The 25,870-nt window shown below is 37.1% G+C and overlaps 1 protein-coding gene across 1 annotated transcript; it reads right to left on the reverse strand.

Annotated features, from left to right (window-relative positions):
* Positions 1-2,267: 2,267 nt before the first annotated feature.
* Positions 2,268-15,928, reverse strand: LOC125229582 (altered inheritance of mitochondria protein 3-like). The gene is made up of 6 exons (XM_048134460.1): positions 15,904-15,928; positions 12,319-12,443; positions 11,395-11,518; positions 8,994-9,113; positions 5,476-5,706; positions 2,268-2,659 (listed from the first exon to the last, which is right to left on the reverse strand). Exons 1-6 carry the CDS (start codon positions 15,922-15,924, stop codon positions 2,333-2,335), a joined length of 948 nt encoding a protein of 315 aa, XP_047990417.1. The 5' UTR covers positions 15,925-15,928; the 3' UTR covers positions 2,268-2,332.
* Positions 15,929-25,870: the final 9,942 nt, after the last annotated feature.

Here is a 25,870-nt window from a genome sequence, read left to right on the forward strand (position 1 = left end):
AGTATCCTCAAATGCCCTCACTAAAAAGAGTTCAGAGTTCAGGAGTCTCGCTTGTAACCGCGCTCGCTTGACGCGAAATAGTCTGATCGAAAATACCAGTATCGTAACAAATAGCCCTCGGGCGCGTGAGTGATGACCTTTTTCTGTGTTTGATATGGACGTAAGACGTTGGACTTTAAATAGTCATATCAAAGCTAATATTGATTTAGATAATTTTTACGAAGGGTTGACAAAAGCAGTATCAATTACGTTACCCTGCTACAGTACAGATAGTTACACTACTTTTACAGTTAATTTCCACACTTTGTGTCTGAAATTGGGTTTATAATAACCTGATAAAATAACGTGTCTGTTAATAATAAAAGTGTATCTAAGGTTTTTGTATCTTGTTCAAGTCAGCCTCGCCTACAATGTATGATAATGTCATGTTATATTTTGCTACAATGGGGTTGGCTTGTCGAAATATTTTTCAGGTGACCATCATAGCTTGGCCTGTCCATCCCAAGATAAGCGTATTTTTTTTTAATTTTCAGACGATTTCGCCTTGTTCCAGCCCTTTCAGTCAGATATTATAGAACAAAACAATATTTTCTCTGACTATTACTAACTGCCTATATTTACTATTTAGTATCTGCACAGGGTGAATTCGCCAATGTCAGTGTTGTCTTTCACAGGTGAGGAGAATGTTCGGTATAAATAAGTAATGTTTGTATTTTTAGGGAGAACTTAAAAACAAACCAAGGAAAAGCTTTGACGGCTTGGTGGCGCCACCGGATGGCTTTCAAATTAGGAATATGGGTTAGTATGACTATTGTAAATGGTAATATAAAATAACAATACTTGTTAATTATATGCATATTTAGCCAAAGCATGTAATATGAGTGAAGAATGTGATACACACATCATCTCCGACGCATAATACTTGCACAATACCCCTGGGAATATGTGTGTAACCGGTGGAATTGTGGCTGGCTCCCACGGCCTTACTGCTAAAAACAACAATGGTGGTGCGTTATTAAGGATCCGTTGTGAAATACGAGTGTGTGGCGTGCTAATGCTGCTTGATGAGGTTCCGGGCTATGACACCTGGCGTGTAAATTTTTGTAATTGCCTACCTTTGCAGGTGCTAAAATAATTAAGTCATGCGATTGGATGAATTGGCAGGAAACAGCGTAGGACCGAGAATTTACTTAGCTCTGTCTTGAGTCGATGGCCAAGTCTCATTTCAAGTCGCTGAGCCAACAAAGTACCTACCTAAGTAAGTTTGGATAAAATGGGAAGTGATGATTTACTAGAGTGACCGATTACCCGGGAGTGTATGTTTATGGGAGTTTACGGTGAAGTCAAAGGCAAACTTTTATCTTTCAAATTTTACTTTTGTATTTTTAACCGCTGCCCAAATGTCAAGGAAGGGGGTTCTCAATTCGTGTGTATTTTTTATATGTTTGTTACTCGATATCTCCGTCGTTACTGGACCAATTTTGTTTTTTTTTTGTGTAGGTTCTCACACTTTGAAAGTGAAATGTTTCAGGTTTTCTCAAGACGTGGATTCTGACTTTAATAATAATAGATACTAATGGAATTTATGTAGATTAGATATAATATAATATAAAACATCAGTTTGTTTTGGATTAGATATCTACATAAATATATTTCATGCAATAGAACTAAAGTCAGAAAACGCCCGATAGTAACAAATCGTTCCATCCAACTTTCAATTGTCTTATACAATATCTTATAAGTAACTTTAAACGAGTCAATCTCGTCCTATGTACGTATGTTGGTTTCTAGGGATACTAATAAAAATAATTTGGAATGTACTACTCACTATTCAGTACTAACTTCAGGGGGGTTACCATGACGTGCTAAAGCCGTTCAGTTTAGGTTGAGAGAGAGGGACGGAGCTATGTAACTGCTATAGCTGTGTCCCTTTCTCTCAACCTAAAGTGAACGTCTTTAGTACGTCATGGTAACCCCCCCTGCTCTATCAAATGGTACCCCACTAATTTACCCAATTCCTGAACCTCTTGTATCCGAATCTGATTGTAATGTATACGATTGATTACTGGCTGAAAAGTATTGTGGGAATTTCTTTTATTTCTCGTATTGTTTTTCGTCAACTATTACATCTGGATGCGATATGGATGGGATTTGTTAGAGTCAAAACTGTCAAAAGCGACGTTTATCCAACAAAAGATAAGAAAACTTAATTTTAGTAATCATAATTAATTACAGCTTCAACTCCATGGGTTCAAATAAAAGCAAACTTAAATTTTCAATTTTTTATATTGTTTTACAAAACTTTTCCTATTATTTACAAAATTATCTTAGCCTAATAGGATCCGAAGGTGATATCATGAAGAGGGGCAGCGCCTCCCTGTGGCAAAGCGTATTCTTTGAGGAGCTGATCCAGCATGGAGAAGGGTTGGCTTTGACTACGGGGTTGTTGGAACTGGTTGTTGTACCTGGGCTCGGCGGGGGCGGGGAAGTCCTGGGAGTACTCGACCTGGGGCTTGGGGGCGAAGGCCTGGAACTGGGGAGCCGGTCGGAAGTCCGGCTGTCTCTGGGGCTGCGGCCGCGGGGGTTGCGCCTGCGGGGCGGGGTTGAAGAAGCTGTCGCGGTCGATGGGGGCGGGCGCCGCGCCGGCGAAGAATGCGGGCTGAAATTAACATACAATTTATTGAATCTGGAGAAAATAAAATTACCCAAATACACATTACAGAAAGCGCTAACGGGCATAAGGCACTGGTCCCACCGCGAGCTAGTAAACTATGAGCTATCGGCTACAAAAACGAACAAAAGATAAGAATTCCCGCGTAAATAAAAGAGACACGGCGATGTTTATAGTTACTCGCCCAGCGGTGAGCTATCAATATCGCCGTGTCTCTTTTATTTGCACGGGAGTGCTTATCTTTTGTTCGTTTTTATAGCCGATAGCTCATAGTTTACTAGCTCGCGGTGGGACCAGTGCCTTAAGTACCTTCATACCTATTTCAAATGCTGTTTCAGTAGGATTTAATAAAAATGTTTTCAATTCTGAAAAACATCTAATCAGAAAAGCTATCAGTTGCAAGTTCTTTCAATTGAAAACATCAGTTACCTACAATATACCTTTAACTTTGTTTATAAATCTTGGGTAGGTATGTTACATGAACACATTCTTAAGTATATGTATATTATGTTACGAGTAAATAGTTTCCATGGCAGCAAACACAATTTTTAACTTGGGCGTTAACTCTTGAAACCTTAGGCCGTTTTCACATTATCCGATCCGATATCGGATGTCGGAAAGATTTCAATGGAAAAAATCCAAAATGGTGCCTGTAACCGTTACGTCCCATACGTTACAGTGTAACGTATGGGACATCGGTCCGACATCCGATATCGGATCGGATAATGTGAAAACGCACTTACGCTTACGCTTAGGATTGAATTATATAATCCTGTGAGTAGTTCAGTGTAAATGAATTGTTTGACCAGAAATATAAGGCCTGAAACTAAATCCGAAAAAATATTACTAAAAAATGGGCATAATGTGGTGTGCGAATTCAAAATCTTCGCTGGTCTCAGGTCTTCGTATTGATGGTGAAATAATAAGCGGACTGTAGTTTGGTGCTGGTTTTAATCCAAATTGTGAAAAGACAAAGAAAAGTGGTACAGTGAATGTCGTTGGAGGCGGAATAACCGTAAGTTTTTAAAAAGCTCTAAAAAGCTGTCAGATTTGAATTTTGAATATTGCCATTCGTAAATAGTGATTTTAGTTATACATTCCAATGAATATTTTACTTAAAAAATAGTCAAGTAGTATGTGAATGAATTAAAACATTACCAATAACATGAAATTAAAAATTGAATAAATTAATACTGAAGATTTATAAAATGCATAATGTCGACTCGAACAATACTGAATATTTTAGTCAAAGAATATACAAATTGAAATGTCAACAGATACATGATTATTAATTAAAATTAAATTGAATTATTATTATTAAATTGATAAAAATTGGAAAAATTGATTTTAATTATAGAAAATAAATGCGTTAACCTAAACGAAGAAAGGATCGAAAACCAGGGTGGTTTTCGAACGTTTCGTAACATGCTCCCGGCCTCAAGGGTGAGCAATTTGATTGTTGACAGGCAGAGGGCAGATGTTGTTGAAAGCCCTGCGGATGACTCCTTTCTTTGTTTTTATATCCGCCACCCGTGCGATGCCATCACTGCCAGGAATAACTCGGACGACTCGACCAAGTTGCCAGAGAAGGGGAGGCAGAGTTCTGTCTTTGACAACAACCAGAGCACCTTCCTGAAGCTCTCCCGTGGATTCGTGCCATTTTGTCTTCTGTTGAAGCCAAAGGACATACTCAGTGGAGAAGCGATGCCAAAACTGCTGCTTGAGTAGCTCGACGCGTTTCCAGCGCTGAAGCGATGAGATGTTGGTTGCCGTAATCTGTGGATGTGGTACGAACTGTGTGGATCGCCCATCAGGAAGTGGGAAGGACTTGGACTTTTGGACTGATAAGCTTACTTTTGGCGACGTAGGCGCTGACTGCTGTGACCTATATTGTTGTTGAGACTCTGTATTGTTATTGGGGCTCTGGCTTATACTGTTGCTGCTGCGGCTCTGTTCTGTACTGTTACTACTGAGGCGCGCTGTACGCGACTTGCGGGCATAACGTGGGCGTGGATTCATCATAGTATTAATTAGGGATGTCACGAATGTCGCATGTGTCACATTCGCGAATGCGAATGCGAATATTCAGAATGCGAATGTGCGAATGCGAATGCGAATGCGAATATCGCTGAATTTCATAAAAAATCAAAATAAAAACCAAGCAATCACCAACAACCCGCTAGGTAAAAAATTTAAAATGCTTACTATTGGTCAAAATGCCGAGTACGAACTTCACGCCGTACGAATTTGACCTATCGGCGCATGCGCGAGTCGACAGGCGACAAGTAGCAATTGGAGCGGCCGGTGCGGGCGAGGAACAAGCTGCGACTTGCACACATTCGCATTCGCAAAACATTCGCATCGTTTGAAGCGAATGCGAATGTCAATGCAAGAATGCGAATCATTCGCATATGCGAATGCGAATGCAAATATTCGTAACATCCCTAGTATTAATATATGGAACGTAATAAGTTTACTTTTGGCGGCGCGGGCGCGGACTGCGTTGTTGAGGCTCTGGCCTGCACTGCTGCTGAGGCTCCGGCCTGTACTGTTTTTGCGGCTCTGGGTACGTAGCCGAATGGCACAAACGCTCACGAAACGAAACGCTCGTAGATATCTATCTCTATCGCTCTTGCGTATTGGCGCGACAGAGCCAGACCACCTTTCGCGGCGTTTCTTTTTCGTTTCGCGTCGCAGAAATGCCATTCGGCTACGTCACCTGGTCAGTACTGTTGCTGCTGGGGCGCTCGGTACGCGACATGTGGACGTTCATCATAGTCTTACTATATGGAAGATAAGCTTACTTTTGGCGGCGCGGGCGCGGACTGCTGTGGCCTGTATTGTTGTTGAGGCTCTGGCCTGTACTGCTGCTGAGGCTCCGGCCTGTACTGCTGTTGCGGCTCTGGTCTGTACTGCTGCTGCTGAGGCGCCCGGTACGCGGGCTGCTGGCGCGGCGCGGGGCGGGGTGCGGGCCGCGGGGCGGGCGCGGGCTCCTCATAGTCGTAGTCTACGGACTGCGCGGAATTGCGGCCTCCCTAGAAAAGTAAAGTTTAATATTTTAATTTCTCATTCTCCGAAACTGGGATTTCGATTTTGATATGGTGGGTCGGATTAATAGAGCAGGCTCCAAGAGGATGTTCGTTTGCAAAAATAGCGCACCTCATTCTGACTTCTGATATATATTGTATAGGTCCCAGACATCATATAAACAGATGTTGCCAAGCAGTTTTGTGGTCCCCGTCCCCCCACCCCGCCAATTAAAAATTGCATACAAACAAAAAAAAAATTTCATTAAATCATGCCGTGTAGGGTATCAAAAGAAAGGGCTTATTGAGTAGTTTACGAATATATAGCATACTATAACATTTCTTACACTTTCTCTAAGAATTTTTTTGAAAATTTACGAAAATGCTTCATTTTGGAGTTCACTTTAAACCACTGTAGATTAAGAACTCATGAGTATATTTTTATAATTATTATTTTAAGTAACTAACAAGAGTCCAATGCCTACGAACCAATAGTTCGTACAGTGATCTTGTGAGAACACTGACATTTGGTGCAGTGGAATTGCTGATGATAGTCAGAACCGAACTCCTCAAATCTGAACGGCACGCTTATAGTGACTTTGGTATTTTTATAAGAACAGCATGCACTTTCGTCCAGAACAGTGACATTTGGTGCAGTGGAACTGCTGATGATGGCCAGAACCAAACTCCTCAAATCTGAACGGCACACTTATAGTGACTTTGCCATTTTTAAAAGAACAGCATGCGCTTACGTCTAGAACAGTGACATTTGGTACAGTGGAACTGCTGATGATGGTCAGAACCGAACTCCTTAAATCTGAACGGCACGCTTATAGTGACTTTGGTATTTTTATAAGAACAGCATGCACTTACGTCCAGAACAGTGACATTTGGTGCAGTGGAACTGCTGATGATAGTCAGAACCGAACTCCTCAAATCTGAACGGCACACTCATAGTGACTTTGGTATTTTTGTAAGAAAAGCATGCATTTAAGTTCAGAACAGTGACATTTATTTAGTTATGTTTGTTAAGCATATTGAGTTTTCAAGTCAAAGTTTGTCAAGCTTCGATTTCTTATAATATAATCGGATTCATGAGGAATTGAGGAAACTCCTCAAACCCTAACGTTATACGTATATTCATTTGTGTTGCCATCTAATAATTAAATCATTAAAAGCAGTTTTAAAAAATACTTCCACATTTCTACATAATCTAACATTCGCAAGTAGCTTTCACCAGAACCCGAAAGGCGACGGTTTTTAGGGTTCCGTAGTCAACTAGGAACCCTTATAGTTTCGCCATGTCTGTCTGTCCGTCCGTCCGTCCGTCCGTCCGTCCGTCCGTCCGTCCGTCCGTCCGTCCGTCCGTCCGTCCGTCCGTCCGTCCGTCCGCGGATAATCTCAGTAACCGTAAGCACTAGAAAGCTGAAATTTGGTACCAATATGTATATCAATAACGCCAACAAAGTGCAAAAATAAAAAACGGAAAAAAACGTTTTATTAGGGTACCCCCCCCTACATGTAAAGTGGGGGCTGGTATTTTTTTTTATTCCAACCCCAACGTGTGATATATTGTTGGATAGGTATTTAAAAATGAATATGGGTTTACTAAGATCGTTTTTTGATAATATTAATATTTTCGGAAATAATCGCTCCTAAAGGAAAAAAAAGTGCGTCCCCCCCCCTCTAATTTTTGAACCATATGTTTAAAAAATATGAAAAAAATCACAAAAGCAGAACTTTATAAAGACTTTCTAGGAAAATTATTTTGAACTTGATAGGTTCAGTAGTTTTTGAGCAAAATAAGGAAAACTACGGAACCCTACACCGAGCGTGGCCCGACACGCTCTTGGCCGGTTTTTTTTTCTTAAAAACTATGATAACCTACACGGCATGATTTGAGGAAATATTTTTTTTTGTTTGTATGCAATTTTTAATTGGCGGGGTGGGGGGACGGGGACCACTAAACTGCTTGGCAACATCTGTTTATAGGATATCTGGGACCTATACAATATATATCAGAAGTCAGAATGAGGTGCGCTATTTTTAACCGTCGCCTCAAATCTCTCAAGAAGGACGGTTCTCAAGTCGTTTGTATGTTTTTTTTTATGTTATGTAGTTATGTTTGTTAAGCATATTGAGTTTTCAAGTCAAAGTTTGTCAAGCTACGATTTCTTATAATCGGATTCATGAGGAATTGAGGAAACTCCTCAAACCTTAACGTTATACGTATATTCATTTGTGTTGCCATCTAATAATTAAAGCATTAAAAGCAGTTTTAAAAAATACCTACACATTTCTACATAATCCAACATTCGCAAGTAGCTTTCACCAGAACCCGAAAGGCGATGGTTTTTTTTTCTTAAAAATTATTGCAAACGAACATCCTCTTGGAGCCTCATCTAGAATATCACTAGTTTTGTACTCTGACTGCGATTGCTGAGTCAGTGGTAGTACCTGTAATGTACCTGTAATTTCGGTGACAAGTCAACATGGGTAAGTGGCGTCACCGTGATTTCCTCTCCCGCAGGCTGGAATACGTACATGTTTGTGATGTTTGTATCCTCATTCAGACTGCTGAATCAGTTAGTAAGTACGTGTTTCGTTGGGGAGGTTTCTTAAGACTCCGTGTACAATTTTTTGTACCTGTCCAAAAACCTAAATTTGAGCTCTTAAGATTCATTGACAGTTATAAATTCAAAAACAATAGAAATGCTGCTGGGTCTTAGGAGGCTTAGGGTTGTAAATAGAAAAAAAACCAAATGTTTTTTTTTTCAGAATTATGAAAAAAAACATGAAAAAAAACCAAGCACCATGGTTTTTTTTTCGAAATATGTTTTTTTTTCAGGTGAACAAATAACACGACTATAACGGTTTTTCGTGATTTGTAACGTTTCAATAACAATAACGTACATTTTAATTCGATAAACATTCAATATACAAACATTTATTGGGGAATCCCCGATGCAGCGTGGAGCGTGGAGTGGCGGTGGTGTTGCCAATAGTAAATAGCGATAACTACTAACTACAGATTGTCTAAATGTTAGTTTTATAAAACCAGAAATTAAAGTTACTAAATTAAATTTGTTTAATAATTAACATAAAGTCTAAAAAACCGTATAAAAGTTTTAACTGTTCTGCAAATTTTGATATTTCGACTTTTAGGAAAAAAACATACTCCAGAAAAAAACTGTATTTTTTCACGGTTTATTTCATGTTTTTTTCAAGCCAAAAAAAAACCGTTTTTTTTTCAACCCTAAGGAGGCTATTACGATTGCTGAAACAATGGTAGGTACCTGTGACTTTAGGGGTCGGTCACGAGTAGACTCGTCGACAAGGGTGGGCGGCGCCACGGTGATGCCCTCTCCCGCGGGCTGGAACCCGTACTTGTTCGCGCCGTACTCAATCACGCGCAGCTGGAACCGGATAAAAAAATGTTTAATATGTTTTCGTTGGTGTAAAAAAAAAATATTAGTTAATTGATTAAAACGGCTATTTAAATATTTCAATTAGTAGGTAACTAGGAAAAAATATCGATAATTTAACCTTTGATTAAAGTAAACTTTAATCAAAGAATTTAACTGAACGGATATACATATGAACACATAATTTGACGTAGTTTAGGAAAAAGGATCCAACCCACAAAAAAGTCCATTGAAATAAATGACTTGTCGTATTGACAGAAAATTTAAAATAAAATGTCAATTTTGTGTAGGTTACATCAGCCCGTCGTCACTCCATTCCATAGTATGATAATATCATCAAGCAATGATTCCCAACATTACGACACAAAAAAAATGCTATCAAATCAAAATGACATCTATTATTAATAGTACTAAGTCCATTATATTTTGGTAGCAAAAATACATAGATAATAGAGTTTCATATTTCCTTAGTCTATGGCCTGACCTACGTGTTTTTTTTTCAAAACGTCAAGTCGTCAGCGTCAAATTTGTCGTAACTTGTTTGAATTTTGTAAGTTAAGTAAATAATAAAATAACTAAAGTTATTATTAAAATTTCGGGCAAACCAATAAGAAAGTGTGAAATTTGTGATGGTGGCTTGTTTTTGCCTAGCTTTGCACTGGATATATGCAGGTCGGTAACTAGTATTTTATTATATTTTCGTTTCGAGTTGCTAACAATTACCTACTCATTCAATCAATTTAAATAGTACTTATCATGTACAGTCTACGATTTAAGCGAAAACATTCTGTAAATAAGTTTTTTCGTAAACAAAGAAATAACCTAAAATACCAATAGAGTGTGACCAACTTATCGATAATATCTTTATTTCAGATGACGATTATGGGTAATTTTAACAGGTAACGAAGAATCGGCATATTTATCCATCTCCTGTATGAAGATAATGTTGGGCAAAGGTTTTCAAGGCTTTTTGCAGTAAATATTAACTTTCCCTGGTAAACATGCAAGAAACACGAAGATTGAAGCAACAAATACTGGCTTATAACAAAACTCTTAATTAGGAGGCAGTGCAAAATATGAACGTCAGGCAAACGCCTCAAAATTAGTTCAACTGAGAAGTGCTGTAAAGTAGTTGAAAAATTACTTCATGTAAAAGAAAAGTGATAGTATATTTTGCTTTTGTTTTATTCATTTTATACAGGGGCGTATTAAAGGCGGCAGGCTCTTTTTAGAATAGCGAAGCAGCGTTTTTTCTTAAATTTCATACTTTATCGTCACTTAACGGGGCGGTAATCCTGACTGGCTCAGGATGCCAACGCCAAATCCTTGAAATACGCCTCTGACAGCCATCCCAGACATTTTTTTAAATATATGTGACAAAGGCGTTACAGGGCCTCGGGTCGATGGTAGCCCAGGACTCGCAGTAGGAACCCGTTCCTCGGGTATATTTTCATCAGAGTTCATATTGGTGAAATACACACGTGGGCGATGAAATAATAACACGTCGTGATAAAGAATGATAGACTGTATTGTGCACTAATGATCAAACACCAAAATAACAAGCGATTGCTTTAATTCGACTGGATTTACAAAACCACAACAAAGAAACGCAGTGATCCCAGAGATGACGTCACGTGGACGACCGCACTGTTTGTCTGTCAGAATCATAATGGCCGCTCCGGCCGTACTACCCTACTGAATACCAGTTTTTAGGTACGCAACGCCATCTCTGATTCCACTCAGGCAAAACTACCTGACGTTTCTTTCTTCAAATAGTCAACTGAGAACCCATCGATCTACTTAAGCTAAGTGTATTGCGTCTGTAGTTGTTTGACGCCTGTCTGATAGATGGCAGCACTCCGACATATGTATAAATACTATAAATTTACTGTTAAGTCGCCAGACTGCAAAATATCGCAAATTTATCGATATCGATAAATATTAGGGACTGGGTTGGTCGAGCCCTAGCGATTTTTTCTTTGTGTTGGTAGCAGTGACATGACCTCACGACCGTCGAAAAAACGCCTGCATAAATCGATTCGAGGGTTGTTCGAGAGTGCCGACTCTTAAAACGTAGTGATTCAATGCTCTTTGGGTTACATTACATTACATTAAAATTCCTGTAATATGTTAATTTACAATTTTGCCTAACAATTACTGCCGTTAGCAGCAGCTTAAAATACTTACTTATATACGAGTACTAACATGGCATGAAATTTTAAAGTAGTCCATTCTATTTTTAGATGTTAGTTTAACATAGGTAATAATTTACCTTGCCCGTGTCATCCTTGTATCCATATTTGCCCTTCACCTCTCCGTTCTGAGTTTTGGTCTCGATTTTGAAGGAACCGTCGGCGGCTTCATACCCATATGTGTACGACCCGTCCTCGTTGTGCCTGTAATTTTATATAAAATCATGTAAATAGTCATATTTATATAGGTACTTAGAGATTATTCGTTAATCTTATTTAAGTTTCGTTATTTTTGAGAAAATTCCTAAAGTTAAATCATGGATCTCAGATTCCGCAATTATATGTAGTATTGTAGATATAATTACGAAATCTGAGATGTACCTAACAAATTTAACAATTTTATTTATTTTTGATTTTTATGACCGTGAATGATTTTGAATTTCATAATGTACTTTTTTGCGCTTTAACATAATTTTCGGTATTAAGTTAAGCTACTGTGGCCACTCAATTGCTGGTCGGTTCCAGGATCGCAAGACTACCATGGAGGACTGAACTTGGGGGTGATAAGACTGATAATGATAATCATTATATCGCGCGAAGTGCGCTGGCTTAGGGACAACGCTAGGATCAACTGCATGGGTCTGGCCGCAGGTGTACGCCACTCACCTGTTGAACCGTTTCAGGATAGTCACGAGCGTAAAGGTCTTGGTCACTCTTGGTTGTCACGACTCGATGAATGGCGGCGCGCTCGTAGTCCACCAACAAGCATGGAGATGAGGAAACGAACTCTGCGCTCATGCACAACGCCGGGATCTATAGGTAAGTATATTCCACTCACCTGATGATCTGCTTTAGGATAGGCAGCTAGACACGGGCGTGGAGGTCTGCTTGGGCTCGGAGGACAAAGAAAGCGAAGCGCGTGCGCTTGTCCAAGATCAACGCATTCATGCACTTCACGAGAATCTACAGGTAGATGATATGAGGTGCCGGTGTAGGCCACTCACCTGTTGATCTGCTTCAGGATAGGCACGGGCGTGGAGGTCTGCTTGGGCTCGGAGGCGATGTAGCGCGGCGCGCGCTCGTCCGCGAACTGCGCGCTCGCGGCGCACGCGCACAACGCCAGCATCGACTGCAAAATGTAACGTACACATTACATTCGTTTCATATGAAACTAATTTACAAATTCAGTATTTTGACATATACATTTTTCTTGTTTTCTTTGATTGTTGCAGAAATAGCTACCATAAGGCAACTAGACAGTATGTTGCAAAACTAAAAAGTAAAATGATTCATCAAAACGTATATACACACTGTAAGTGGTCGTTTAGTTACCAAACAAAGCATAATGTTTTTCAATAACCGAAAATTGGTTAAATAACGAAACAATACCAAACACTGTGTTGTAACGGCTATCGTTCAATATAGTATTGTGTAAGGAAGGGGCCTTGACACTGTGCCGCTGCAGCAAAAACTCTAAATATGAAATAAAAGTAAAAAGTGTTGTGGTTTGAACCACGAGATCTAGCGATCTTATAGTATGATTTCGTTTGAAATATAATTTACATGACGATTTTAAGTACCTGTAGCTAATACATATATTTATACTAAAGCTCTAGCTGTAGATAATGTACTAAAACTTACCTACTAGCTATAGCTTAGATTCCATTGATTTTATTTTCTTTTAGACTTTTTTGCGTTATTGGTGCTCTAAGTCAACTAAAAACTTTATCATATTAACACGAGGATTGAAAATTATTTGTGATTTGAAAAATATTTGGTAACGTTTATTAAAATATAAAAATATTATTGTTATCATTTAAACTCATATTATTATCAAACACTAAAATACGACACAGCTAAAATACTATAAATTAATTAAATTACACTGGTTACTTAAACTGGTTTTCGGTAGTGAAAAAAATAAATGTCACTGCCGGGTTCTCTAAATGTTAAGGAATATTTTGTTTACTTACAAAGGTACTGTTTGATATTTTAAGGGCGGAACTCATTCACTCAATTATTGCGATTACAAATAAATTAAAATGGGTATGTCATATCAGCGCAGCGCATTTAAGTCACTTTATTGCGAATTGTGTTATCAAAACATAATATTTAAAAAATATTATAATTACAAACACAAGATTAAATATAAGATATTTATATGTATATTTAATCTTGTTACTTGCGCTCAATCTCAACTACCTAACTATAAACTACTATAAATACTAACTTAACATAAAACCTTGTTATTCTTACTAAATTTAGCGTATTTCCGGTCGAGATAGCAAAAAGATTATAAGCGTCGGTAATGACATGAATTAACAAGTATCTTTAGTTCTTATTAAATCTGATTACTTTTGTTTAACAAATTGGACCTACAAAATGTACTGTCAGATGAATATTATTTTCCTTACATAAAAGGAAAGTTAGCCAGATAAATAATGTAAGAAATATATATTTGATTCGATCAGACAGACAAAGGGCAGGCCCGCGAGGTCGCGCACCGGTCCACATTCACTGCCGGACTCGGCAAAATGTGACGCTCCAGGCATAAAAGGTCTTTACGCTTCATCCGCTTGAAGGACGAATTCCTATTGGAACTTGATATGAACACACCCTTATTGCAGTTAAAACATAAGATCCCTTTTATGAAGGACACCCACAAATGACATTTATAAATAAAAGTGACATAACTCAAACAACAATACAATTCAATATCATTCTTATCACTACGCGATTAAGAGTGAAAAGGAAGTAGATAGCTCAATGACTATATGAAAATGAATATATTAAGTATAGGCATCTTGGTAGACATGTAATAAAATACAACCTGAAGATACTTACAGGTGCAGGTAATTGGATAAGGCAATATGTCACTAAAACCGAATACAGTAACAAAATACGAAACGAGGTAATTATTGTTTGACAGGAAATCTTTGTGCCTTGACCACTTTAAATTTATATTAAGATGTAAATTTTGTAAGAATATTTTTTATATTTTTATTGTCAAACCGATCCTTACAACATCGTTCTATTACCAAATATTAGTAAGTATAAAAGCTTTTACAATGGGTTTTGTTAATATATGCAACCGTATTTGAAAACAATAAGTAAGGCTAAGATAAGTATATTGTGGGCCAAGATAGCCACGGAATGGGAGCCCCATGAGTCGAACAGAGGATCCGGCAGACCTCGCCGGCGATGGCGGGATAACTTGGACTCCTTTTTGACAGACTGGCCAGTTTTAGCTCAAGATCGAGAAGAATGGAGAAAGAAGGGGGAGGCCTTTGCCCAGCAGTGGGACACAATAGGCTCATAATAATAATAAGATAAGTATAAGAAATACTACACAGATATCCGGGCGGCCTGTAATAGTATCAATACTATCAATATACAATTATACACTAGACAAGTAACATTAAAAACAAAACAATATGTATAAGTAACTTCCTAGTATGAATAGCGGTGCAACAAGCAATTAAATTAATAAATTGCTAACAAAGAAACTGGTTCACCGTGGAGACCTTATCACTGCGACTTTCATTTTTATGTCTAAACGCACTCGGAACTGAACATTTTGATATTCGATCTATTTAGCGGTTAATATTGACAAACTGTAACATTATATTATATAATACACGTATTAGTTACAGTCTGTAAAGTAAACTCAGAGCTTTTGCACTTGGATTATTAGTACCTATTTGTTTTTAATTAAAAAATATAAAATTATACGAGAAAGATTGATACAAAAAGTTGTACAGTTATTCTTCAAAATATGATATCTTATTCAAATGGAATGCACCAAAACCTGAACTTCCTATCAGTCGTTCGTTACACCGTAGGTAAGTAGGTACGGTGCCGGCAACAAGTTGTTAGTCACGACCGGAGTATGAAATCTTGCTAATACACTGATAGCGTATTGACGGGAAACCTAACCAATTGGCAAACCGCACCAGAAAAACTACAAATCCGTATCCAAAACTTCCCCATTTGGCTTGCAATTTTGAAATAGACAACCCCGGCTAAGAAATAAATAAGAGCGATAGGCGACAAACCAACTCTATGTAACGCATAGTACACATCTATTAGGACATTATTCCAAAGTAATAAGAGCTAGTTTCCTACAACAGATTTGTCCTTTTGAAGTGGAGCAGGTATTTTAAGGTTTAGATAACTGCCCACGTGCTGGTATTGCACTGAATGTATTCGCAAGTTTTTAACCTAGATTATGGTTCGATTCGTTTTTAATTTATTTATAACTTAGGTACATACACTCATTTAATTTATTAAGTATATTTAGCTACACTATATGGAATGTAAAATTAACACTTTAAGAGTTTTAAATAATACTGTTTACAGTAACATTGAACAATTGTTTTCCGAAATGAACCAATTATAAGTAAAGATTTATAATGTGTACAATTAATTAGTACTCACTTTTCACTAACATAAACAAAAGGTCAATTAATTATATTTAAATTAATTAGCGCAATCACTTGAAACTGTCAATCACAATCAATCAATACAATCGATGTCCCATCCTTATCCCCTAAAAATTAAAAACAAAATGTAGAACGGAGTGAACGTACCAATCGCACTAGAGCCGCCATCTTGCAAATACTGTCCGAATGGCGGCAAGTTGCTTATATACGGAGTGCGGGGCGGCCTTTCACCGAGTTACATATTTTTAGAGGGTGAGAATAAGAGGACATCTCTGATTTATGGTTAGATATGCTTTTTTCATGCGGTTAGGCATACTTATCAAATTGATAACTGCTATAAGGTTTATACAAAATACGTAGATTAATTCCATTATAAAGACAATGTTTACTATCAAATCATGTAATCAATTTACCTATTTAATCACAAAGTAATAGATTATTAAACCTCTTACTTAAAGCAGAAAAGTTGATATTTTACAACAATTTTATGAAATAGATAAATAAAGAATATTATGAATAAAACCATGAAAATTATTCTAGCGGTCTCAATAAGGGTGAGAGGCACCCGGAGACTCATAAGGGCCTTCGAATGTGAGGACGGAGCAGGGATCCTGTTCTAAAGAAGGATTCCGAAGAAACGGCCTTAATAGTCCCATAGCAAGGCGAATAAGTCTTCATCATGGCATCATGGCAATCATAGGTTCCCTTAACTGTTCCTCTGTCAAAGTAAACATCGTCCACGTGCCATACACACCGGCCCACAGAAAATGCACCAAAACGAGAATTGGAATATGGTCTTGAAAAGCGTGAGCAAAATTGTCTTTTCACCGACGGCCACATTGTCACTTATTGCTGGGATTGTTTCAGTTTTTGATTTCATCATTTTATATTGTTTTGTTTAAATATTGAATTTACTTGGACTATGAAATGTAATATTTTAGTAAACCATGAAAATGTTTGATCAGTTTAGAACTCCCCGTACTTCGAAGATAGCCTCTGAAACTCTATTTCAGGAATTTTACGAAAATAATAACGTGGTTTTAACTGAAATTAATTTAAATGACTTTGCGTTTAGTTTTGATTTTTATTAAAAACCCTACCTAGTTTTCACGTTTTGGATAACAAGTTTTTACTAGTGAATGCAATTTTTAAACAAAGTGTTATGAGTAGGGTATGCAAACCGGTTAACCGGTTAACCGAAAAACCGGTTAACCGAGACTTTTCGGCCTCGGTTAAAAACCGGTTTTCATAGTCTCTAACCGGTTAATAACCGAAACTATATTTATTTCCCAAAATGACCAAATTAGGCATAAAAAAGGGTCAAAAGTGCATAATTCTTCAATGTTTTGTAACAATAAAGATTTATTTATTACTTTTCATTGACAACATTACGCACCTGCACTGAATTTCTTAAAGTAGTCATAGTATGATCATGATTTGGTAATCTAACTAAACGTGAAGATTAAACAATAGTCCCGAGTCCACTCAAATATACATTTTATACAGTAAAGTCCGGTTAGTATTAAGACTCCGCATGCATATATCTAACGTCCAACCGCTTACAATAACGGAATAACGGAAGCACAGGTATTTGTTTGGTTTTCATATGTGATATTATGAAAGTACATCCGTTTATTACGACTCCGGTTTTAACGACCAACCGCATTTTACGACGTAATTTAACGCAAAATCCGTCCATCAAGTCCGGTTACAACGACAAGCGACAACGTTTTTACTAGTAAATTGAGGAACCAAAGCTATTTCCGCCCCAAGCCCGGCCCCCTGTCTTGCCTACAAGTAGCAAGATGAGATTGTGTTGTGGCCATGTGACTTTTTGGAGCATTGATTTTAATAATTTTAACAATTGGTTCGCCTGGGGTCTAATCTTATAAGCTCTAAATAAAACCCACTTTTTATTTTTCGATTGCGTATAAACTAATTTTACTTAATAAAAAAAATCGATTGTCATATTAATTATTTACGTAAATCGAGGTTCAAGGAATGCAACTATTTATTATTACGATATACGACAGTAATTTGCCGGTGATGAGCAAGCACGCATACTAGAAATGACATATCTTTAAACCGAAATGAATTTCGTTTTGTACGACATCCCTTGGGCGTCGTTATAACCGAACTCTTCTGTGTATTTCAAATTATATTTTTAAAATAAAGGGAAATGAAGATCTTGGTTTTCTTACGTTAATTTCTTGTATGTATTACTAGTGGCTCTGGGAGCTGTAGACCTCCGCGACATGCTTAGAAAGCGCAAAACTGACAAATACTTAAAGTGATTATCACAGTAAATTATACACTAAACTTGCCTCCTTTATGGCCTTCTATTTTACAAAATTCAATTTGCTTCATCAGATCAAAATTATAAACAACATTTAATTTAATATTAACCGTCGCCTCATATCTCTCCGGTTTTTAAGAACCGGTTTTTGCACGGTTATCAAGTCGTCTGTATGTTTTTTTAACCGCCGCCTCATATCTCTCAAGAAGGACGGTTATCAAGTCGTCTGTATGTTTTTTTAACCGTCGCCTCATATCTCTTAAGAAGGACGGTTATCAAGTCGTCTGTATGTTTTTTTTTTATTTATTTTTTTATGTTTGTTCCTCGATATCTCCGTCGTTACTGGACCGATTTTGAAATTATTTTTTTGATTGAATGTATATGCATACAGATTGGTCCCATTTTTCTCAGAACCCAGTTCTGATGATGGGATCCTGGAGAAATCGAGGGAACTTCTCGAATCTGAAAGGCATACATATGGTGATTTTTGTCTTTTTAAAGGAACAGCATGCATTTAGGTACGGAACAGTGACATTTGGTGCAGTGGAACTGCTGATGATGGCCAGAACGGAACTCTTCAAATCTGAACGGCACGCTTATAGTGACTTAGGCATTTTTATAAGAACAGCATGCACTTTCGTCCAGAACAGTGATATTTGGTGCAGTGGAATTGCTGATGATGGTCAGAACCGGACTCCTCAAATCTGAACGGCACGCTTATAGTGACTTTGGTATTTTTATAAGAACAGCATGCACTTTCGTCCAGAACAGTGACATTTGGTGCAGTGGAACTGCTGATGATGGCCAGAACCAAACTCCTCAAATATGAACGGCACGCTTATAGTGACTTTGCCATTTTTATAAGAACAGCATGCGCTTACGTCTAGAACAGTGACATTTGGTACAGTGGAACTGCTGATGATGGTCAGAACCGAAGTCCTCAAATCTGAACGGCACACTCATAGTGACTTTGGTATTTTTGTAAGAAAAGCATGCATTTAAGTTCGAACAGTGACATTTATTTAGTTATGTTTGTTAAGCATATTGAGTTTTCAAGTCAAAGTTTGTCAAGCTTCGATTTCTTATAATATAATCTGATTCATGAGGAATTGAGGAAACTCCTCAAACCTTAACGTTATACGTATATTCATTTGTGTTGCCATCTAATAATTAAAGCATTAAAAGCAGTTTTAAAAAATACCTCCACATTTCTACATAATCCAACATTCGCAAGTAGCTTTCACCAAAACCCGAAAGGCGACGGTTTTTTTTTTCTTAAAAATTATTTTTTTTTGTTTTTTTTTTTATTTTTATGTTTGTTCCTCGATATCTCCGTCGTTACTGGACCGATTTTGAAAATTTTTTTTTTGATTGAATGTATATGCATATAGATTGGTCCCATTTTTCTCAGAACCCAGTTCTGATGATGGGATCCTGGACAAAATCGAGGGAACTCCTCGAATCTGAAAGGCATACATATGGTGATTTTTGTGTTTTTAAAGGAACAGCATGCATTTAGGTACGGAACAGTGACATTTGGTGCAGTGGAACTGCTGATGATGGCCAGAACGGAACTCTTCAAATCTGAACGGCACGCTTCTAGTGACTTTGGTATTTTTATAAGAACAGCATGCACTTACGTCCAGAACAGTGACATTTGGTGCAGTGGAACTGCTGGTAATAGTCAGAACCGAACTCCTCAAATCTGAACGGCACACTCATAGTGACTTTGGTATTTTTGTAAGAAAAGCATGCATTTAAGTTCAGAACAGTGACATTTATTTAGTTATGTTTGTTAACCCATTCAGGGCCAGCAACTCAGCCTATGAGTCATGGTGGAACAGTTCCGCAGGGCCGATGACTCGCATGTGAGTCCTGAATAAATTCTGATTTAAACATAAACAAAACGTAATATAACGTAATAATGTAAGTATAGTTTGAGCTAACAACCATTTTCATAAGGTAATAATGAAAAAATATTCAAGTTTGGTTTACTATAAGTGTAATATAGTCAATATTCTGAAATTCGAGATACAGTATACGTGTTCCAAGCAAATGGATGAATCCACATTTCAAAAATATTATTAATATATATATGCCTGAAGTTATAGACCCGACTCAAGGTATGGGTCACCGTGGCCTGGCGCTACTTGTAAAATCTACACATATTTTCATAGCACGCAAAAATAAACTTTATTGCATTGTTTTAAAGCTTATTTCATGACGAAATTCGTTGCAAATTGTACCATTTTACAACGGATAACTGTTTGGATGGCAGCAAGCAACATTTCTAAGAACCAAACTTATTACCATGCTATATTTTTTGTTTCATTACAAAAACAGGGCGGCTTAAACAGTCACAAACTAAATAGTAATTATTGTATTATCATAAAAGTGTGTGACAAATATTTACAAGACAAGTTTTTTTCTAAACATTTGCGTGGTGTTTATAACAGTTTTTAAGTGCTCTATTGTTTCTATTATAATGACGTTTATCAAAACAAAGATCATGACAGGCCACATGTAAGATTATCGGTGACACTTGGCCAATAAACAAAGAATGCACCTGAGCGGCGGCGGATTAAGCGGTCGTCTCATCTTTCACGTGGTATTTTTGACAAAAACTCAAGAAATTAAATATTAGGATGTATTTTAGAGTAATATGGGAAATTCTATTTAGTCATGATTTATTCGTTGGCGACTTTATACTCGTCGCAGTGCTCTTCAGTGATTTCGTATTTTGTGATTTTTGTGACCTTGGCTATGGATGACTAGAAATATACATAATCACGCGCTAAGTTGCGGAATTTCATTATAAATATTTTTTAAATACTTTTCTGAACCGTATTATTAATTAATTATATGAGAATAACAGCATCCTCTTGACAATCATATATTTCTGGTCAGACTATAAAATGTTAATTCTTACAAATAGCAACAAATTAGTAAATACATTTATTTTGAATATAAACAGAAAACAGTTGGTTCGTAAAAATGTTGCATAAGATTGTTCAGCTAGCCGGATTCATAAGCGGCAATTTATTTTGCGTTCGCGCCAGGCCAGAGACCCATGAGCTGAGTCACGCGTTTTAGCTAAAAACGGTTTGTATGGTGGCCCGGCGTGATGTGTACGCTCGACAGTCCTTGGCCATGAATGGGTTAAGCATATTGAGTTTTCAAGTCAAAGTTTGTCAAGCTTCGATTTCTTATAATATAATCGGATTCATGAGGAATTGAGGAAACTCCTCAAACCTTAACGTTATACGTATATTCATTTGTGTTGCCATCTAATAATTAAAGCATTAAAAGCAGTTTAAAAAAATACTTACACATTTCTACATAATCCAACATTCGCAAGTAGCTTTCACCAGAACCCGAAAGGCGACGGTTTTTTTTTTCATAAAATTATTTAATTATTGTTTATTTAACATGTAACCCTAGGGTTATTTATAGGTATTTTATTATTATATAGGTATCTTTAGACATTAAAACACCGTATATAATATTATCACACAAAACACGAGTTTAATTATATTTAATTACAACAATTTTCGGACATAAATCAACCCACCAATCTCAAAAATATCACCATCAGTGAGTGTTTAAAATCGTCATAATATTAAGTAAACCTACAGTAGAAATTAACTTATGCAAATTACGTAGCTTTAAAGTGACATTTAAATGTCGCACTTCTGAGTGTTATGACGTCTTACAACATTGTATCATCCCTGACCCCAGACAATATACATGAAGTTAGATCAACGATAACGCTACGCTAGTAGCATCACTGCGTCTGCGCATCATCGCAGCTCTACGAGTGCTACGACCACTACGCCGTAGCATCGTAGCTAGCGGTTGCTAATTTATTATTATCGGATAATTAGTTATGACGGGTAGTATCAGTAATCGATTAATTAACAAACGTTTTACATAACTTATTATGTCGGCCACAAAAATATCTCGGATATTTCGATTTCAAAAACCTATATCTACTAAAATATCTCAGTCTATGCTTATCGCACCGCTGTCAAGTGTGATTAATTTAAATATACTCTAATTATCTAGGTATATGTGCCATAACATGCTTTACGTTCTTACTTGTATTATAATTACGTAAATAGGTAAAAATATAATATAAATTTGCTAATTGCGATCATGCAAATAAAATGACCAAGGTTTTGAGCATTACCAGTTTTAGATACATTTACCTACTTTAAAAAACAATGCCAATCTTAAAAGCCACGGTAATGCAGTTTAGGGTGTTATTTTTGTTTTGTGATGGCCTGCATACAAACTCAAGTGCAATGCGTTTCGGCGTGGACAGAATATATTGTTAGGTTTCCACACTTACCTCACTCTCTTTACACAGGTCACCTAGGTACTGTAGGTATGTAAGGCACCGTTTACGAAACATCTTGAAATCTAGGTTATTCTAATTTAGTTTGGTTCCTGGCCTGTTAACAATGATGTAATCTTATTTTTAACCGCCGCCTCAAATCTCTCAAGGAAGGAAGGTTTTCAATTCGTCTGTATGTTTTTTTTTTTATTTTTTTAAGTTTGTTCCACGATATCTCCGTCGTTGCTGGACCGATTTTGAATTTTTTTTTTTTGATTGAATGTATATGCATACAGATTGGTCCCATTTTCCTCAGAACCCAGTTCTGATGATGGGATCCTGGAGAAATCGAGGGAACTCCTCAAATCTGAAAGGCACACATATGGTGATTTTTGTGTTTTTTAAGGAACATCATGCATTTACGTATGGAATAGTGACATTTGGTGCAGTGGAACTGCTGATGATGGCCAGAACGGAACTCCTCAAATCTGAACGGCACGTTCATAGTGACTTTGGTATTTTTATAAGAACAGCATGCACTTACGTCCAGAACAGTGACATTGGGTGCAGTGGAACTGCTGATGATGGTCAGAACCGAACTCCTCAAATCTGAACGGCACACTTATAGTGACTTTGGTGTTTTTATAGGAACAGCATGCACTTACGTCCAGAACAGTGACATTTGGTGCAGTGGAACTGCTGATGATGGTCAGAACCGAACTCCTCAAATCTGAACGGCACACTTATAGTGACTTTGGTATTTTTGTAGGAACAGCATGCACTTACCTTCAGAACAGTGATATTTGGTGCAGTGGAACTGCTGATGATGGTCAGAACGAAACTCCTCAAATCTGAACGGCACGCTTATAGTGACTTTGGTATTTTTATAAGAACAGCGTGAACTTACGTCCAGAATAGTGGCATTTGGTGCAGTGGAACTGCTGATGATGGTCAGAACCGAACTCCTCAAATCTGAACGGCACACTTATAGTGACTTTGATATTTTTATAAGAACAGCATGCACTTACGTCCAGAACAGTGACATTTGGTGCAGTAGAACTGCTGATGAAGATCAGATCGGAACTCCTTAAATCTGAACGGCACACTTATAGTAACTTTGGTATTTTTATAAGAATAGCATGCATTTAAGTTCAGAACAGTGACATTTATTTACTTATGTTTGTTAAGAATATTGAGTTTTCAAGTAAAATTTTGTCAAGCTTCGATTTCTTATAATCGGATTTATGAGATATTGTTGAGGAAACTCCTCAAACATTAATGATATACGTATATTCATTTGTGTTCCCGTCAAATAATAAAGTATTAAAAGCAGTTTTAAAAAATATCTACACATTTCTACATAATCCAACATTCGCAAGTAGCTTTCACCAGAATTTCTTAAAAATTATTCTGCCATGAAATTAGGACACAGTAAAATAGGGATTAGTCAAATACCTAGACCAAAATTACAAATGTTTTCGGTATATTTTTGGCACATCTAATGAGTTGACAATAAACGCCAGTGTGTAACTTAAACATCAAATTAGTGACCGTCAAATATTGTACCCTAATCTTAAAGACAATGCTACGACCGGTCTGGCGCAGTCGGTAGTGACCCTGCCTGCTGCGCCGCGGTCCCGGGTTCGAATCCCGGTAAGGGCATTTATTTGTGTGATGAGCACAGATATTTTTTCCCGAGTCATGGATGTTTTCTATGTATATAAGTATTTATATATTATATATATCGTTGTCTGAGTACCCACAACACAAGCCTTCTTGAGCTTACCGTGGGTCTCAGTCAATCTGTGTAAGAATGTCCTATAATATTTATTTATTTATTTATAATGCTCTCAATGGCAATTTGTATAGAAAATTTCCCATGAAAATTTCCAGTAATTTAGGGAAATATTGACAATGTTGCAGACAACTTGCATATTGCTAATAAGGATCAATATTGTATTTGGTGATAGGTCAGAAGCATTTCGAAATGTATTATTTATCATGGGATTGCGTATCGATAATCAGCAAGAGCTTCACAACGTACATATATGCATATGGCAGACCAAATTAAATCATCGGTGGCCAACCATAAACTTATGAAATGAAAATGAAATGAAATTTTTTATTGCAGGCGTAATCCCATAGACTTATGTCGTTCTACATATGTATAGAATATAGATGGACAATATACCTACTCGTACTTGAATGCAAAAAATATAGCTAAGTACCTACACTACATAAAATTTCTTATTGCATCAATAACAAAAACTGACAAGTTGAACCCCTTTATATCCTTGACTTGATTTGACAACCGGTCTAGCATAGCGGGTGAACCAGTCAGTGAAGCCAAAGGTACTAGATTCGTATCCTGACAAGGGCATTTATTAGATGAACACAGTTATTTGTTCCTGGGTCATGGATGTTTTCTTTGTGTATTTATTTACGTATGTTTACGTTTTTACAAAGTTGTGTGAGCACCTACAACACAAGTAGGTGTGTAAGAATAAGTAGTGTAAGAATGTCCCTATTATATTTATTTATTTCATTTTATGCAATAGAACATGTTATGTTAGCTCACTAACCAGACAGAATTTTTAAGGTCGCCTACAATACAGCATTCCTCCTCTGCAGAACAGATAGGCACGCTAGCTCACTGCCTTTGTATTAAGTTGAAGGTAAACTCATAAACTTGATTTTAGTTTAGAAATTAGCTCTGACTCACAGATCTGAATAGTAATCGTAAACGAAACACGAATTACCTGAGTGTAATTGTCTGTCGAAATAAAATTACTCACTCTAAAATTTTAAAGCGTAAAAGCTCGTCTAAACTTAATGAAAACTCTAATCGTAAACAAAACACGATATTATATATATATATATTTATTTGGTATGTATAGTTATATGTATGTATATGTATTTGTAAATTATATCTTATGTTTACTTTATTTAGTAATTTCCTTTGTTTTGATTCTACTGTTGAAATTGTAGCACTCACAGTCTCTAGCCTTGAGGTTGACTTAGAGAATGCCTTAAAGCATTAAGTCCGCCTTTTGTACTGCAAGATTTTCTTTTGTGCAATAAAGATTAAATAAATAAATAAATAAATAAATATATTTATTTAGCTATTTTAAAACACGAAGATGATTAATAGATCCATTGAATTAATTTAGCTTGTGACACGGCCTTCGCCGTAATTTCTCGCGATCTAGATGTCACAGTTGGCAGCCCTTGCGGCCTTGGCAGGGCGATGTGCGATTAGGAAACCGTTATGTCATGTCATGAGACTCGGAGATTGTGTGTGACCACTTCATTTGTTTAAATAATTACCTTAGTTATGTAGGGGTGGCTTAGGTGAATTTAAACAGAGATAAGTTGAAACAACGGCAATTTACGCTTTTTATCATTTTGTGACTAGGACGCACATCGAAGGAACAGGGGAATGAACGTCGTGGCTAAATATCGATTTTTCCAGCTCAATAATA

Source organism: Leguminivora glycinivorella, chromosome 1 (assembly GCF_023078275.1).
Source record: "Leguminivora glycinivorella isolate SPB_JAAS2020 chromosome 1, LegGlyc_1.1, whole genome shotgun sequence".
In the NCBI taxonomy this organism is placed as follows: Eukaryota; Metazoa; Arthropoda; class Insecta; order Lepidoptera; family Tortricidae; genus Leguminivora; species Leguminivora glycinivorella.